The sequence below is a fragment of the Pempheris klunzingeri genome, chromosome 11 (assembly GCF_042242105.1).
Source record: "Pempheris klunzingeri isolate RE-2024b chromosome 11, fPemKlu1.hap1, whole genome shotgun sequence".
Lineage (NCBI taxonomy): Eukaryota > Metazoa > Chordata > Actinopteri > Acropomatiformes > Pempheridae > Pempheris > Pempheris klunzingeri.
Window position 1 is genome coordinate 27,426,972 of NC_092022.1, and position 14,673 is coordinate 27,441,644.

The following is a 14,673-nucleotide window of genomic DNA, read 5'->3' on the forward strand; positions in this document are numbered from 1 at the left end:
GCCTCCAGGTCTTCAGGTCTCCAGGTCCCCAGGCCTCCAGGTCTTCAGGACTCCAGGTCTTCAGGACTCTAGGCCTCCAGGTCTTCAGGACTCCAGGCCTCCAGGTCTTCAGGTCCCCAGGCCTTCAGGACTCCAGGCCTCCAAGTCCCCAGGCCTCCAGGTCTCCAGGTCCCCAGGCCTCCAGGTCCCCAGGCCTTCAGGACTCCAGGTCTTCAGGTCCCCAGGCCTCCAGGTCCCCAGGCCTCCAGATCTCCAGGTCCCCAGGCCTCCGGGTCTTCAGGACTCCAGGTCTTCGGGCCTCCAGGTCCCCAGGCCTCCAGGTCTTCAGGACTCCAGGCCTCCAGGTCTTCAGGTCCCCAGGCCTCCAGGTCTTCAGGTCTCCAGGTCCCCAGGCCTCCAGGTCTCCAGGCCTCCAGGACTCCAGGCCTCCAGGTCCCCAGGCCTCCAGGTCTTCAGGACTCCAGGTCTTCAGGTCCCCAGTCTGGCTCCTCTGTGGGGGGGTCTGGCTCCCCTGTGGGGGGGTCTGGCTCCTCTGTGGGGGGTCTGGCTCCTCTGTGGGGGGGTCTGGCTCCTCTGTGGGGGGGTCTGGCTCCTCTGTGGGGGGTCTGGCTCCTCTGTGGGGGGTCTGGGCCTCAGTGTGTTTAAACATGTTCACTTATTAAAGTGTAAACAAGCTGAAATATGAACAACAGTTTATTACTGAGAACCAGAGTCAGTTCACATTTCTACTGATTTACAGAAGTCAGTGTGTGTGTGTGTGTGTGACGGAGGCTGTAATCAGGCAGACGACCACGGCTCAGGGGACAACAAACGCTTTTAGTTAGAAAGAAAAATAAGAAAACAGGTAAAAACTAGTTGTGTCTACAGCGACAGTGTATTGGAGTTTCCACTGAATTCCAACCAGAGAAAAGCAGAATATTCATCCTCAATATTAGCAACTATGAAGTCACCACACATCACTACTAGGTCTAGAAACACAACATGGCTTGGCTGACATGGTGGCTTCTGGCAAGACGCACAATATTATAGGCACTAAACTCTGGAACATGCAATATGGAGGCTGGTTACTGGAGTTTGTGCCGGGTCGAGTCCTGTGGCGTGAGTCCGTTCGCAGAGGGAAGTCTGGCTGCTGCCGCGGCGTCAGAGACGGCGGCAGGAGGGGCGCCACGTACGCACAGGTGGGTCCGCTCAGCCTCACCCGTGTGACGTCACCACCACGACGTGAGCGGAGCTGAAGAACGAGGCCCGGGAATCTGATCCTTTTAGGGGGGGGTCGTTCCGATGGGGGAACCTGTAGGGTCACATGACCCCGAGGAGCAGGAAGTGAAGGTTCTGGATGTGAAACCCAGAGAGAGAGAGAGAGCCGGCCGAGAGTCTGGAGGTTCCTCTTCCTGTTTTTCCAAAACTTCATTCTCACTTGTTGAACTCTTAATAAACGTGTTTCTGTTCTGACCCTGACCTCCAACCAGTCTGTTTTACCAGGCTCCATGCCCCCCCAGGACAGTTCCTCCTGCTCACATTGAGCTGGTTTGGTCGTTAAACTGATGTTTGAGCTTCTAACAGGATCCAACAGGCTGCGTTTCTTCTTCTGCTGCTTTAAATGTGTTTCTAACAGGATCCAACAGGCTGCGTTTCTTCTTCTGCTGCTTTAAATGTGTTTCTAACAGGATCCAACAGGCTGCGTTTCTTCTTCTGCTGCTTTAAATGTGTTTCTAACAGGATCCAACAGGCCGCGTTTCTTCTTCTGCTGCTTTAAATGTGTTTCTTGGATGTAAACCTGGAACAGCTTGTTGAGGTTTACACGCTCAGCGGCCGCCATCTTTGAGTCAGATATCCAGGTCTCATAACACCCCCCCACCCAGAGACGCAGCGTCCGTTATGCTCACCTGATGCTGCTTCACTACACGAGCCTCCGACAGGTAAAACAGACGCTGGCTGGCTGTTCAGAGGTGATTTCACTCAGGTGTGTGTTGGACAGTTTGACAGGCTTCGATCTAACGGCTGAATTCAGTCGTGTGATTGTGACGTTAAGTTTGAGAGAGAAGAGAAAAGGCTGGAGCACAGAACCCACAGAACCTCCCTCAGTCTTTCTGTTTTATTGTTTTCTACATTGTAGATTAATATTGAAGACATCAGAACTACAAAGGAACACAATTACGTCTTAAACATCCATCAGTCGGGGGGGGGGGGGCAATCCCAGCTGACTTTGAGTGGGAAGCGGGGCCACCCGGGACCGGTCGGCAGCCAGCCACACAGAGACAGACGACCACTAACACTCACACCTGTGGGCAGGTTAGAGTCACCAGGTATGGACTGTGGGAGGAACCCGGAGAACCACAGAGAACCCACACAAGCAGGAGAACATGAGAACTCCACACAGAAAGACCCTCAGGGTCAAACCTTGCCACGCCCCCCGGTTTTAAAGCAGTTCACAGTGACCATCTCTGACATTACCTGTCCAACACACACCTGAGTGGCTCTGATCTGAACACGTCTGTAGCAGAGCAGCATTGTGGGTGATTTTACCTTAAAACACCAGGTCACGTGACCTACACTTCCACACCTGAACAACCAGCCGCTTCAGTCGCTGTGACAACTCAGTTCAGACGACCCGCTCCACAAACCTACGTGACACTAGCTTAGAGCTCCACCCGAGGCTGGAGGACGTAGCAGCTAAACGAGTGGATGTCAGTGATGTTCTCCAGCAGACGGAGGCAGCGAGGAGCTTCACTCTTTCTACCTGTGCTTCTTATTCAGTTTGGGAAATGCCTCCATCTGTAGAGAGCATCAGCTCAGCTGGGCTCAGCAGGGATCGTCTCTGCTGCTAGGGGCGTTACTAAGGGTGTTACTAGGGGCGTTACTAAGGGTGTTACTAGGGGCGTTACTAAGAGCGTTCCTAGGGGTGTTACTAAGGAAGTTCCTAGGGGCGTTACTAAGGGTGTAACTAGGGAAGTTCCTAAGGGCCGGTCTACTTGCTGGAGCGTGACAGAGGAGTCTACTGACGGGACTGATCGCTGTCCAGGTGTTTGTCAGAGCCCCAGAGTGTGTTTCCATGGAAACAGATGAACACATTGTATTCAGATCTGTTGGCGTGTCGGTCACTGATGATGGAGCGCCGCTGGCCTGACCGCATCACAGTTTTGCCAGTAATGGCGGTAAGACGCCGCTCGTCCCGGCTCAGTTATCAGTCTGGACCTCCAGACTCTGGGGGGGCCGCTCTCCGCTCTCTTGGGGGGGTTGTGTCTCATCACATGGTGAGGCTGAACTGGACGTCATTGGGCGAGTTACCTCTGCGTGCGTGGCGCTCCGGGTTGAAGGCCTGCGGCGTCTCCAAGCGACATGCAGGCGGTTGATTGTACAAAGTGGAGGAGTGCAAACTGTTCCAGACATTCAACACGAAGACAATAAAAACAAGTCTGTTTCCCACTCTTGGATTAAGACTAAAAACTAAAATAAAGCTACAGGAAAAGTGGGTTTGCTTCGATATTAAAACGCTTCCTTTGGAAACAAAACCAGGAGCAGAACAAAGAGGCTCGGTGATGGAGAACGGAAGAATCTCTAACCTGGAAGAACGACTCTGCGTCTGAAACACCTGAAACACAAATGACAGTTTCTCTTCTGACTCGTCTGATGAGAGAATCACAAACTCCTCGAGCTGCTCAGATGCTCCAAACGGGTTTCAAAGACTCGAGGATGAGGTCTGTGTGGAGTAAAGGACAGATTCGCTACCTGTAGGGGGCGGACCCCCCCCCCCCCCCGGCCGGTTACTGTGGGCTTAGTGGGAAACGGGGAGATTTTTGATAAACCAGTTAAAGGTACAAACCGCCGCCCCACATCACCTCTGAGGCTACAGGCGGGGGCCAGTTTCAGTAAGGGAGCGTCAGTCAGGGGGAGTTCTAGTGAGAGCAGGACTTCAAATAAGGGAGCGTCCGTCAGTAACATCAGAGTTTAAAGCTGATAACAGAGACAAAACAAGAAGCTATCAAAATATCAAATAAAAAAGAGGTTATATTCCGGAAGCAACGTTTCGTTCAGAGTAATGTGTTGTTAAGCGTTGGTTTTTAGTTCCAAACTACTCCCCCCCTCCCCACGGAGACTAGCGGGACACAACAGCTGCCTTTTGATTATATGTACACACACACTTGTTTATCGGTTTTTCCTTTTTGTTTGTTTTTCCTAGAAAAAGACGCTATCCGCCCCCCCGGCCGTCCCTCAGCGGCAGGTCGGTTCTCCGATCCAGACCTTTACAGAGTCTCCAGACAGAATCAGACGACGGAGAAGCGGCGACAGTCCGGCGCCATCTTTCTGTCTGAAAACAGCGTAAAACCATCAGGCCTCCGTGACTGGCCCGCCACACCCCCGTGCCACCTGGCGCTGACTCTGTCAGTCCACCGATCGGTCCGCCTGCTCACCGGCCGGCCCATCAGCTGACTCTTTCGCTGACGACCGTCCGTGACTCTACGGTTTCCTCTCGGCTGGGGCAGGGGACGGCCGACTGGGGGACGATGTCTCTGAGCTCCCGGCCCTCGCCTGCCGCCTCCGGCTCCGCCCGGAGCCGCACCCGGCCGTCCGCCCCGGGGACCAGACCAACCCCGGGTGCTCCCGGAGGTCCAGGGGGCCTCGAGGTGCTGTTCGACCCTCTTTCACCCACTAAGGCCTCTCTGCTCTCTGACGCCGTGACAGGCTCCGCCCTGGCCCCCTCCACGCTGACCTCTCGGCTCGGCAGCAGACCCCCCCGGCCGGGCCGTGTGGTGCTCAGGTCTTGGGGCTGTTCGCTCTGGTTCTGCTGAGGAGGGACCAGGTTGGTCCGGGGAAGGCTGGGGGACGGTCGCTGGGATGGGAGGAGCTGTACATGGGGCCTGGTGAGCGGGGGCTGGGGGTGTGGCTGTGTTTGGATACGGTGGAGGTGTGGTTGTGCTTGGAACTGGGACTGGGGCGGCCTCGGCTGGGAGGGGGACTGTCTAGGTTGTGGCCTGTATTGAGTCTGCGGTTGCGACGGGTGCCTCGTCTGCTGCTGGGGGTGCGAGTGATGTCGCGGCTGCAGGTGAGGCTGAAGCTGGGTTTGGGTCCGGGTTTGGGGCTGAGGGTGGCTTTGGGTGGGGGGCCTGGCCGGGGGTTGAGCCTGGGTCTGGGTGGGGGACCGGGTCGGGGGCTGAGCCTGCGTTTGGGTGGGGGGCCTGGCCGGGGGCTGGACTTGGGGCTGCAGTGATTGCCGGGTTGGGGGTTGAGGTTGCTGTTTGAGCTGGGTCTGGGGCTGAGACGGGTGCCTGGGTTGAGGTTGGGGGGCTGTGGGGATTTGGGTCTGGGGGTGTGGGTGCCTTGTTTGGGGCGGATGAGTGTGCAGGATGGATGGGGAGTGAGGGGGGGGGGACTGAGGCTGGGCTCGGTGCTGGGCCGGGGGGTGGACTGGCTGTGACTGGGCTTTCTGGAGGGCGGCCTGGGCCTGACTGTGGGGCTGAGGTGTAGGCTGCTGGGGCCGCGGCGGGGGCAGGACGTGCCTGGTAGGGGAGGGCTGGGGTGCCGGGTACCGGGGCTGGGTCTGGGGGGGCTGCTGGGACCGGGGTTGGGGATGGTGGCGCGGTTGAGGGTGAGGATGCCGAGGCTCGGGTGTGGACTGGGTCACGGACTTGGACTGCGGTCTAGGAGGAGCTTGCTGGGGGTGCTGGGGGGTGAGCTGAGGCACAGTTGGGGGCTCCAATTCAGGCCTGGACTGGCCAGAGGGTGGAGGAAGAGGAGGAGGAGGAGGAGGAGGAGGAGGAGGCTGATCCAATGAGGGGGCAGAGGAATGTTGGTGGCGGTGATGATGATGATGGTGGTGGTGGTGGTGATGGTGGTGTTTGTGAGGAGGCCGGTCCTTTCTCTTGTGGCTTTTTGATGGGCTAATGCTACTGCTGCTGCTGCTGCTACTCCTTCCTCCTCCTCCTCCTCCTCCTCCTCCTCCTCCTCCCCCTGCCTTATCGTCAACGTCCTCCTCTTCCTCCCCTCTTCCTCCATCTCCTGCTGCTATTCCTGTTTTCTCCTTGTGCTTCCTCCCTTTATGCGTCTTGTGTCCGTGTGATTGGCTGTCATCTGAAGCGGCAGGCTGTTTCTGGGACTGTGATTGGCTCTGCTCGGAGGGGGCGGGCTCAAGCTCGGAGGGCGGGGCTCCCTCCCCTCTACTTGCCTCCCCCGCTACAGTCACCCTTCTTTCAGTCTCTGCTGTCGCACCCACAGGAGTCTGAACACTCTCCCTCTCCTCCACTGTCTCTCTTGTTTTGCGTTTTTTGATTGGCAGGGCCGTTTCCTGGACGACGGGTTTGGTGGAAGACTCCTTGGTTGCTCTCCGTTTGGCCTCCGCGGCTAAAATGGCAGCTGCGGCGTAGCTCCCGGCTGCTGAGCTACTGGAGGCGGATGCCGAGGAGGTGGATGCCGTGGCGACTGAAGATGCTGCTGAGGTCGAGATGGGTTTCCTGCCCCGTTTCTTGGGGGCGGCCTGTGGTGGCGCCGGAGGTTCCTGTTCTGATTTCCTCTTCCGGCCGGGACGGGACTTGGGCACCAGAGCGGGCGGCGGCACCTGCAGGGAGTTACCACGTCAATAGGCAGCAACGACACCAACTACGTTTACATGCATGAACTACTCAGAAGAAAACACACAGGGCTACCAGGAAGTAATATTCTGCTAATATGCAGCCCTGAAAACTCCAACCAACGTCCTGTGGAATGAGGGCAGAAAACTGAAAACATGGACAGCACCTCTACCGGCCTAGCAAACTGTTAGCTAGTCGTTTTATTTATAACATAGATCTGAACGGGCCAGACGCAGTATGTCACAAACGGTCCTGAAAGAGACACGTTCTGAATGTGCTGCATTCACCTTACAAACAGTCCAAGCCAGTTTACATTTACATCTCACCTAGCACCTTCAGTCACTGGCTAGCTGTAGCTAACGCGGCGTGTCCTTTGGCTAGCTGTAGCTAACGCAGAGTTTCCTTTGGCTAGCCGTAGCTAACGCAGAGTTTCCTTTGGCTAGCTGTAGCTTTAAAGCGATAATGTGAGGCCCCTGTCAGGCCGTCACACCAAAGTGCCGTAAAATAAAGTTCCTCTGGTCCGTTCTGTCATTGAATATGTGCAACGCTTCCTACTGATGTACTCAAAGCTAACATTAGAGCTAGCCTTAGCTAACATGGCTATTGTTAGCCTGTAGCCAGTCTGACTGCTCCATAGCAGCTAGCTAACCAAAGGTGTAATTTTGGTGTGTTTATTAGTAGAACGTAGTCACACGTTCCATCGTATGAAACTCCACATGGAGGAACATTAACTAAACACACAACGGCTAATTATTTATTATTCACCATAAACAGTCTGAACCAGCAACTGGCTGCTATCATCGTAGCGTAGCGTTGGCTGTTAGCTGTTAGACAGAGACGTCTGACATGATGTATGTTTGTATTGATCACTGCTGATAGATGATCAGATCGTATGATTTAAAGCAGGAGTAATTGATTGCCGTGACGCGTCTCCACTGTGAATATCAATGCTGTCGTTATTCCTGAATCTGTAGCGATGGTTGTGACAGACGGGTCGTACCTTTGAGGCAGAGGAGGTGGAGCCTGGGGATGACTCTGCCTTGCCGAAGGGCATCTTGACCAGCAGTTTGCCCGGAGTTTTCTCAACCACACGTTTCATGGCGACGCCCTCCGTAGCCTGCCGCATTTTCCCGCTGCCTGGAGATGAGACGGAGAGACAAACACGTCCGACAGTAAACCAAAGAAACAGAAACTCTACAGAAACGCCACCTGGTGAGCTCAGAGCTGATTGGTCGTGTCGGTGCCTGAGTACCTTTGGGACGCCCACGGCCTCGCCCCGATGGCTTCACCACCTTAGGTTTCTTGGGAGGACGCCGCTCGCGACGGGAGGGGCTTCCACGACCAGTGACGGTGAAGTCAAAATCATTGGGGTCGGTGGTCGTGTCGCCGACCTTCTGGAAGTGGGCGATGAGTTCCACCTTGGACCGGAACGCCTTTCCCTCTGAGCTGAACGTGAGAAAAACAGAACAGTCAGCGATGATTGGTCGCGGTCGCTTGTCACGGAAGGCGGCGGTGGGCGGGGCTTACTTGATCAGGTAGACGTCAAACTTCCCTGCTGAGCGTCCAGACTTCCTCTGTTTGAGTTTGCGAGTCCAGCCTTCAGGCAGTGACGGGTCGTCGTACAGCGGCCCGCGGTCCCGGATGATGGAGCGCCGCTGCCTGGGAGAGCCCGCGGACTCGCTGCCGGCCGCCGACTCTGACCCCGGCTCCTCCGAGGGGCCCGCCACGGGCTCCGCCACCTGCAGGAAGGAAGTGACCTGAAACCAGCATCTCATCCCAAACACCTGTCTGACTGCTGACCCCTGACCTCCTGCTGGGGACCACACCTGTCCTCACCTCTGTCTGCAGCACGCCTGTTGGGGGCGTGCCCAAGCCTGTGGTCTCTGTCCCGCGATCGGCATGGCGACGCTCCCGGCGGGTCTTCTTGGTCTTGCTGTGGGACCTGTCTCTCTCTCTCGCCGGCGGTGGGGGCTCAGCAGGTCCCTCCTCCCCCTCATGACCCTCCTCCCTGTGGGAGAGACGTGACATCACTGATGACATCACATGGTCACAGCTTCGGGTCATTAACAAGTTCGTTGCATCGGTTGTAGTTGGAGATGATTTGTTTGTTTTCACCGTCTCAGATAATGCTAGCTTAGCATTTTACTAGCATTAGCCAACACCCAGAACATGCTATTTAGTCGCTAAAACACTCTGAGATTATTTAGTGTGTCTGAAACCAACAAAGAGCATAAAGTTCAAACTGAAAGATGAAAAAAAAAAGAGGAAAAAGTGTTCTGAATAAATAACAAAATGTTGAAACTGAGAAGTCTGAACTCTGAAGTATCGGGTCAGTTGATCAGCTGATCAACGAGGCGATAGCTTCCTCTTGTAAATTTATGACTTCATATTCTCAGAAAATATTTTAATTTTTTCCTCGTAAATTAATAAATGTTTCTCTGTGCATTAACCACCCCTCCTCGGCTCCACTGTTATAAGCCGTTGTAGTTTGAACTGACTTGACAGACTGAGGATTTTATTGAATGCTGAGTTACCAACGTGTCCTTGAACACACCAGCAGGAAGTTCTCTGATCCAGGAGGAAGTAAACAGGAAGTGATGTCACTTCACTGTTATTAATATTCATATTTATTTTTGACTTTGATAGACACGTTTGTAGAAAACGACTTGTTCATCTGTCAATTAGTTTTCCAATCAATCTATTGATCGTAAAATGAAAATCCACATCCTGTCAGTTATGAACAGATTAAAAGAAGGTTTTAACTGACCGATGTTTAGAGTCAGATCATCTCCAGCATTAAAGACAGAAACGTCCAGGAGGGTCTGAGTACCATGAAGTTAAACCTGAAATCAGGCTGTAATCTGAGACTTTTAGTCACTTTAGTCATTAGTAAATTCATCTGCAACAGTTAATGATCCAGAAAAACTTCCTGTTGGTCACATCGTCAACGACATCTGATGACATGATTAATCAACAAATCCATTCAGTGAAAAAATAAATCCATGAATCCATAAAGAACAGCCAGCTCATTTTAGCCCAACAGACATCTGGATGTGACCTAATAGAGAAAGACAGATATACAAAACTATACTGACATAAACAGTGATTTTAGCTCACAGAACACAGGAGCTGCTGCCTCCACCAGGATCCAGACTAACCTTTAAATCGCCAAAGTCAACCAACAACACACACACACTGACGGATGGAGGCAGCAGCAGACCAGCAGCTCCTGAATCCTTGTTTTAGTGAATGTAGTCTGGTGTGTGTCCTGTTCTCTAAAATCCCTGTTTTAGTGAATGTAGTCTGGTGTGTGTGCTGTTTGTGGTTAAACCAAAAGGATCTTCCAGGTCTCTCTCTGTAGGGATCCTTTCCATGATGCTGTCACACACTTAGAATAACACTCTGAGCCTGTCAGTGGATCAAACAAGCTCTTTTAGTGGACCTACTGTGATCAGGTGCAGTTGTCCCAAAGGATCACGTTGCAGCCATTGCAGCCCGTTTGGTGGCTGCTGGCTGAGGTGATCTACTGGACCAGTTCCAACACTTTTACTACCTACCAGTCACTCACACACCAGGATGAGGACAGAGAGGATCATGGGTAGAAACACCTTTAACAGTGTCACTGTAAATGTGACAGAGGTCCTGTTGCTGCCTACTTTGGTTGGGTTTGTTCGTTAGTGTTGGTTTGGTTCAGATGAAGCTTCATGTTAACGGTCTGTATCTGTACAGCACCTTTCACATCACATCCTCATTCACCCATTCACACACCGATGCTGCTTCAGGTTCACCGGTTCACTTCCACACGCCGACTCAAGAGATCGAACCACCGACCGTCTGAGCCACAGCCGCCCTGCAGACGCTCCGTCTGCTCCTGTATGTTACACACTCGTCCCAAACGAGACTGTGGCGCTTCCTCGCCGCCACCATGATGCCCGCCGTGGACGGATCGGTAACATGAGGCAAAAAGCATCACCGAGGCTCATGTGAGACGAGATGAAGACGAAGGACGTTTTCTCTGTTATTTAGCTTGAAGCCACGACTTCACTGTTATCATGCTTTCATTTGGATTCCAGTTCTAGTTACATTTACTTAACGTTAGTTAGCTTTGGTTAGCTCTGTTTAGTTTTGGCTCGCGTTGGTTAGCTTTGGTTAGTTTTGGCTAGCTTTGGTTAGCTCTGTTTAGTTTTGGCTCGCGTTGGTTAGTTTTGGCTAGCTTTAGTTAGCTTTGGTTAGCTCTGTTTAGTTTTTGGCTAGTGTTGGTTAGCTTTGGCTAGTTTTGGTTAGCTTTGGTTAGCTCTGTTTTGTTTTGGCTAGCGTTTGTTAGCTTTAGTTAGCTCTGGTTAGCTCTGTTTAGTTTTGGCTAGCGTTGGTTAGTATTGGCTAGCATTGGTTAGCTCTGTTTAATTTTGGCTAGCGTTGGTTAGCTTTGGCTAGTTTTGGCTAGCGTTGGTTAGTATTGGCTAGCTTTAGTTAGCTCTGGTTACTCGAATGAAAATGGATGCGTTTGTTTTGTACGACATCAAAATAAATGGAAGCTTTCATTCATCTCTTTTCTCGATTATATAAAACATTGGTCATTGATCGACTGATTGATCTATTGATGAGCTAGGATGACTGGGATGAGTCGTGATAGACGGACAAAACTGCTCCAGTAAATTATCAAACTCCACGACTTCCCCTGCTTTTCTTAGTTCCAGGACCGTGGGCAGCCTGCATGTAAAATGACATCAGTAAAGCAGAAAGCTATAGTACTATTACATATAGTACTATCATAGTACCGTCATACTACCGTCGTACTACTCTTAGTACTTGTAGTACTGTAACAGTACTATTATACTACCATAACAGTACTGTTTGAGTATTACTGTTATAGTACTATAACATAACAGTACTGTTACAGTACAGTACTGTTATAGTACAGTATTACACAGCTGTGTTGAATACTGGGCTCTGATTGGTCAGTCCTGGCGCTCTACAGGCCGTTGCTATGGACACAGCTGTGAAACCATTTAAATCACTGGACCTTTAACAGGAAGTCATGTGATCAACATCCTCCATCTCCCTGCAGCTGTAGCGCCATCAGGAACACCGGGGTACTGCTGCAGTACGGTTAAAGTACTGTTGTAGTACTGTTGTGGTACTGTTGTAGTACTGCTGCAGTACGGTTAAAGTACTGTTGTGGTACTGTTGTAGTACTGCTGCAGTACGGTTAAAGTACTGTTGTAGTACTGTTGTGGTACTGCTGCAGTACGGTTAAAGTACTGTTGTAGTACTGTTGTGGTACTGTTGTAGTACTGCTGCAGTACGGTTAAAGTACTGTTGTAGTACTGTTGTGGTACTGCTGCAGTACGGTTAAAGTACTGTTGTAGTACTGTTGTAGTACTGTTGTGGTACTGCTGCAGTACGGTTAAAGTACTGTTGTAGTACTGTTGTGGTACTGTTGTGGTACTGCTACAGTACGGTTAAAGTACTGTTGTAGTACTGTTGTGGTACTGTTGTGGTACTGCTGCAGTACGGTTAAAGTACTGTTGTTGTACTGTTGTGGTACTGGTGCAGTACGGTTAAAGTACTGTTGTAGTACTGTTGTGGTACTGTTGTGGTACTGCTGCAGTACGGTTAAAGTACTGTTATAGTACTGTTGTGGTACTGGTGCAGTACGGTTAAAGTACTGTTGTAGTACTGTTGTGGTACTGTTGTGGTACTGCTGCAGTACGGTTAAAGTACTGTTACAGTACTGTTGTAGTACTGTTGTAGTACTGTTGTGGTACTGCTGCAGTACGGTTTCAGTACTGTTGTAATACTGTTGTGGTACTGTTGTGGTACTGCTGCAGTACGGTTAAAGTACTGTTGTAGTACTGTTGTGGTATTGTTGTGGTACTGCTGCAGTACGGTTAAAGTACTGTTGTAGTACTGTTGTGGTACTGCTGCAGTACGGTTAAAGTACTGTTGCAGTACCGTTGTCGTACTGTTGTGGTACTCTTGTAGTACCAGTGTAGAACTCTTGCAGTACCATTGTAGTACTGTTGTAGTACCATTGTAGTACTGTTGTGGTACTCTTGTAGTACTGTTGTGGTATTCTTGTAGTACTGTTGTAGTACCAGTGTAGAACTCTTGTAGTACCATTGTAGTACTGTTGTGGTACTGTTGTAGTACTGTTGTGGTACTGTTGTAGTACCATTGTAGTACTGTTGTGGTACTCTTGTAGTACTGTTGTGGTACTCTTGTAGTACCATTGTCGTACTGTTGTGGTACTGTTGTAGTACCAGTGTAGAACTCTTGTAGTACCATTGTAGTACTGTTGTGGTACTCTTGTAGTACTGCTGTGGTACTCTTGTAGTACCATTGTGGTACTCTTGTAGTACTGTTGTGGTACTTTTGTAGTACTGTTGTAGTACCATTGTCGTACTGTTGTGGTACTCTTGTAGTACTGTTGTAGTATTCTTGTAGTACCATTGTAATACGGTTGTGGTACTGTTGTGGTACTGTTGTAGTACTATTGTCGTACTGTTGTGGTACTGTTGTAGTATTCTTGTAGTACCATTGTGGTACTCTTGTAGTACTGTTGTGGTACTTTTGTAGTACTGTTGTAGTACCATTGTCGTACTGTTGTGGTACTCTTGTGGTACTGTTGAAGTATTCTAGTAGTATCATTGTAATACGGTTGTGGTACTGTTGTGGTACTCTTGTAGTACCATTGTAGTACTGTTGTGGTACTCTTGTAGTGCCACTGTAGTACTCTTGTAGTACCATTGTAGTACTCTTGTAGTACCATTGTAGTACTCTTGGAGTACTGTTGTAGTATTCTTGTAGTACTCTTGTAGTACCATTGTAGTACTCTTGGAGTACTGTTGTAGTATTCTTGTAGTACTCTTGTAGTACCATTGTAGTACTCTTGGAGTACTGTTGTAGTATTGTTGTATTACTCTTGCAGTACCATTGCAGTACTCTTGTAGTACCATTGTAGTACCATTGTAGTACTCTTGTAGTACTCTTGGAGTACTGTTGTAGTATTCTGTAGTACTCTTGTAGTACCCTTGTAGTACCATTGTAGTACTCTTGTAGTACTGTTGTAGTATTCTGTAGTGCTCTTGTAGTACTGTTGTAGTACTGTTGTAGTACTCTTAGAGTACTCTTGTAGTACCCTTGTAGTACTCTTGGAGTACCCTTGTAGTACTCTTGGAGTACTGTTGTAGTATTCTGTAGTACTCTTGTAGTACTCTTGTAGTACCCTTGTAGTACTCTTGGAGTACTGTTGTAGTATTCTGTAGTACTCTTGTAGTACTCTTGTAGTACCCTTGTAGTACTCTTGGAGTACTGTTGTAGTATTCTGTAGTACTCTTGTAGTACCCTTGTAGTACTCTTGGAGTACTGTTGTAGTATTCTGTAGTACTCTTGTAGTACCCTTGTAGTACTCTTGGAGTACTGTTGTAGTATTCTGTAGTACTCTTGTAGTACCCTTGTCGTACTCTTGGAGTACTGTTGTAGTATTCTGTAGTACTCTTGTGGTACCCTTGTAGTACTCTTGGAGTACAGTTGTAGTATTCTGTAGTACTCTTGGAGTACTGTTGTAGTATTCTGTAGTACTCTTGTAGTACCCTTGTAGTACTCTTGGAGTACTGTTGTAGTATTGTTGTATTACTCTTGCAGTACCATTGTAGTACTCTTGTATTACCATTGTAGTACTCTTGTAGTACTCTTGGAGTACTGTTGTAGTATTCTGTAGTACTCTTGTAGTACTCTTGGAGTACTGTTGTAGTATTGTTGTATTACTCTTGCAGTACCATTGTAGTACTCTTGTATTACCATTGTAGTACTCTTGTAGTACTCTTGGAGTACTGTTGTAGTATTCTGTAGTACTCTTGTAGTACCCTTGTAGTACTCTTGTAGTACCATTGTAGTACTCTTGTAGTACTGTTGTAGTATTCTGTAGTGCTCTTGTAGTACTCTTGTAGTACTGTTGTAGTATTCTGTAGTGCTCTTGTAGTACTCTTGGAGTATTGTTGTAGTATTCTGTAGTACCATTGTAAAAGCTGCACGTGTCAAACTGAAGTTTCAAATTAAGAGTCAATCTGAGGCCCTCAGACTCGTCATGTGACCCCTGGGGGGT

At 50.0% G+C, this 14,673-nt stretch overlaps 1 protein-coding gene across 1 annotated transcript in view; it reads right to left on the reverse strand.

The window, feature by feature from the left end:
• Window positions 1-796: 796 nt before the first annotated feature.
• mecp2 (methyl CpG binding protein 2) overlaps window positions 797-14,673 on the reverse strand; it is a 14,683-nt gene continuing 806 nt past the window's right edge. The window contains exons 2-6 of the mRNA XM_070840042.1: window positions 8,403-8,574; window positions 8,094-8,305; window positions 7,819-8,012; window positions 7,567-7,703; window positions 797-6,553 (exon numbers count right to left, since the gene is read on the reverse strand). Of these exons, the coding sequence (XP_070696143.1) occupies window positions 4,424-6,553; window positions 7,567-7,703; window positions 7,819-8,012; window positions 8,094-8,305; window positions 8,403-8,574 (2,845 nt within the window). The 3' untranslated portion in view covers window positions 797-4,423. The remainder of the gene's footprint in view (window positions 6,554-7,566; window positions 7,704-7,818; window positions 8,013-8,093; window positions 8,306-8,402; window positions 8,575-14,673) is intronic.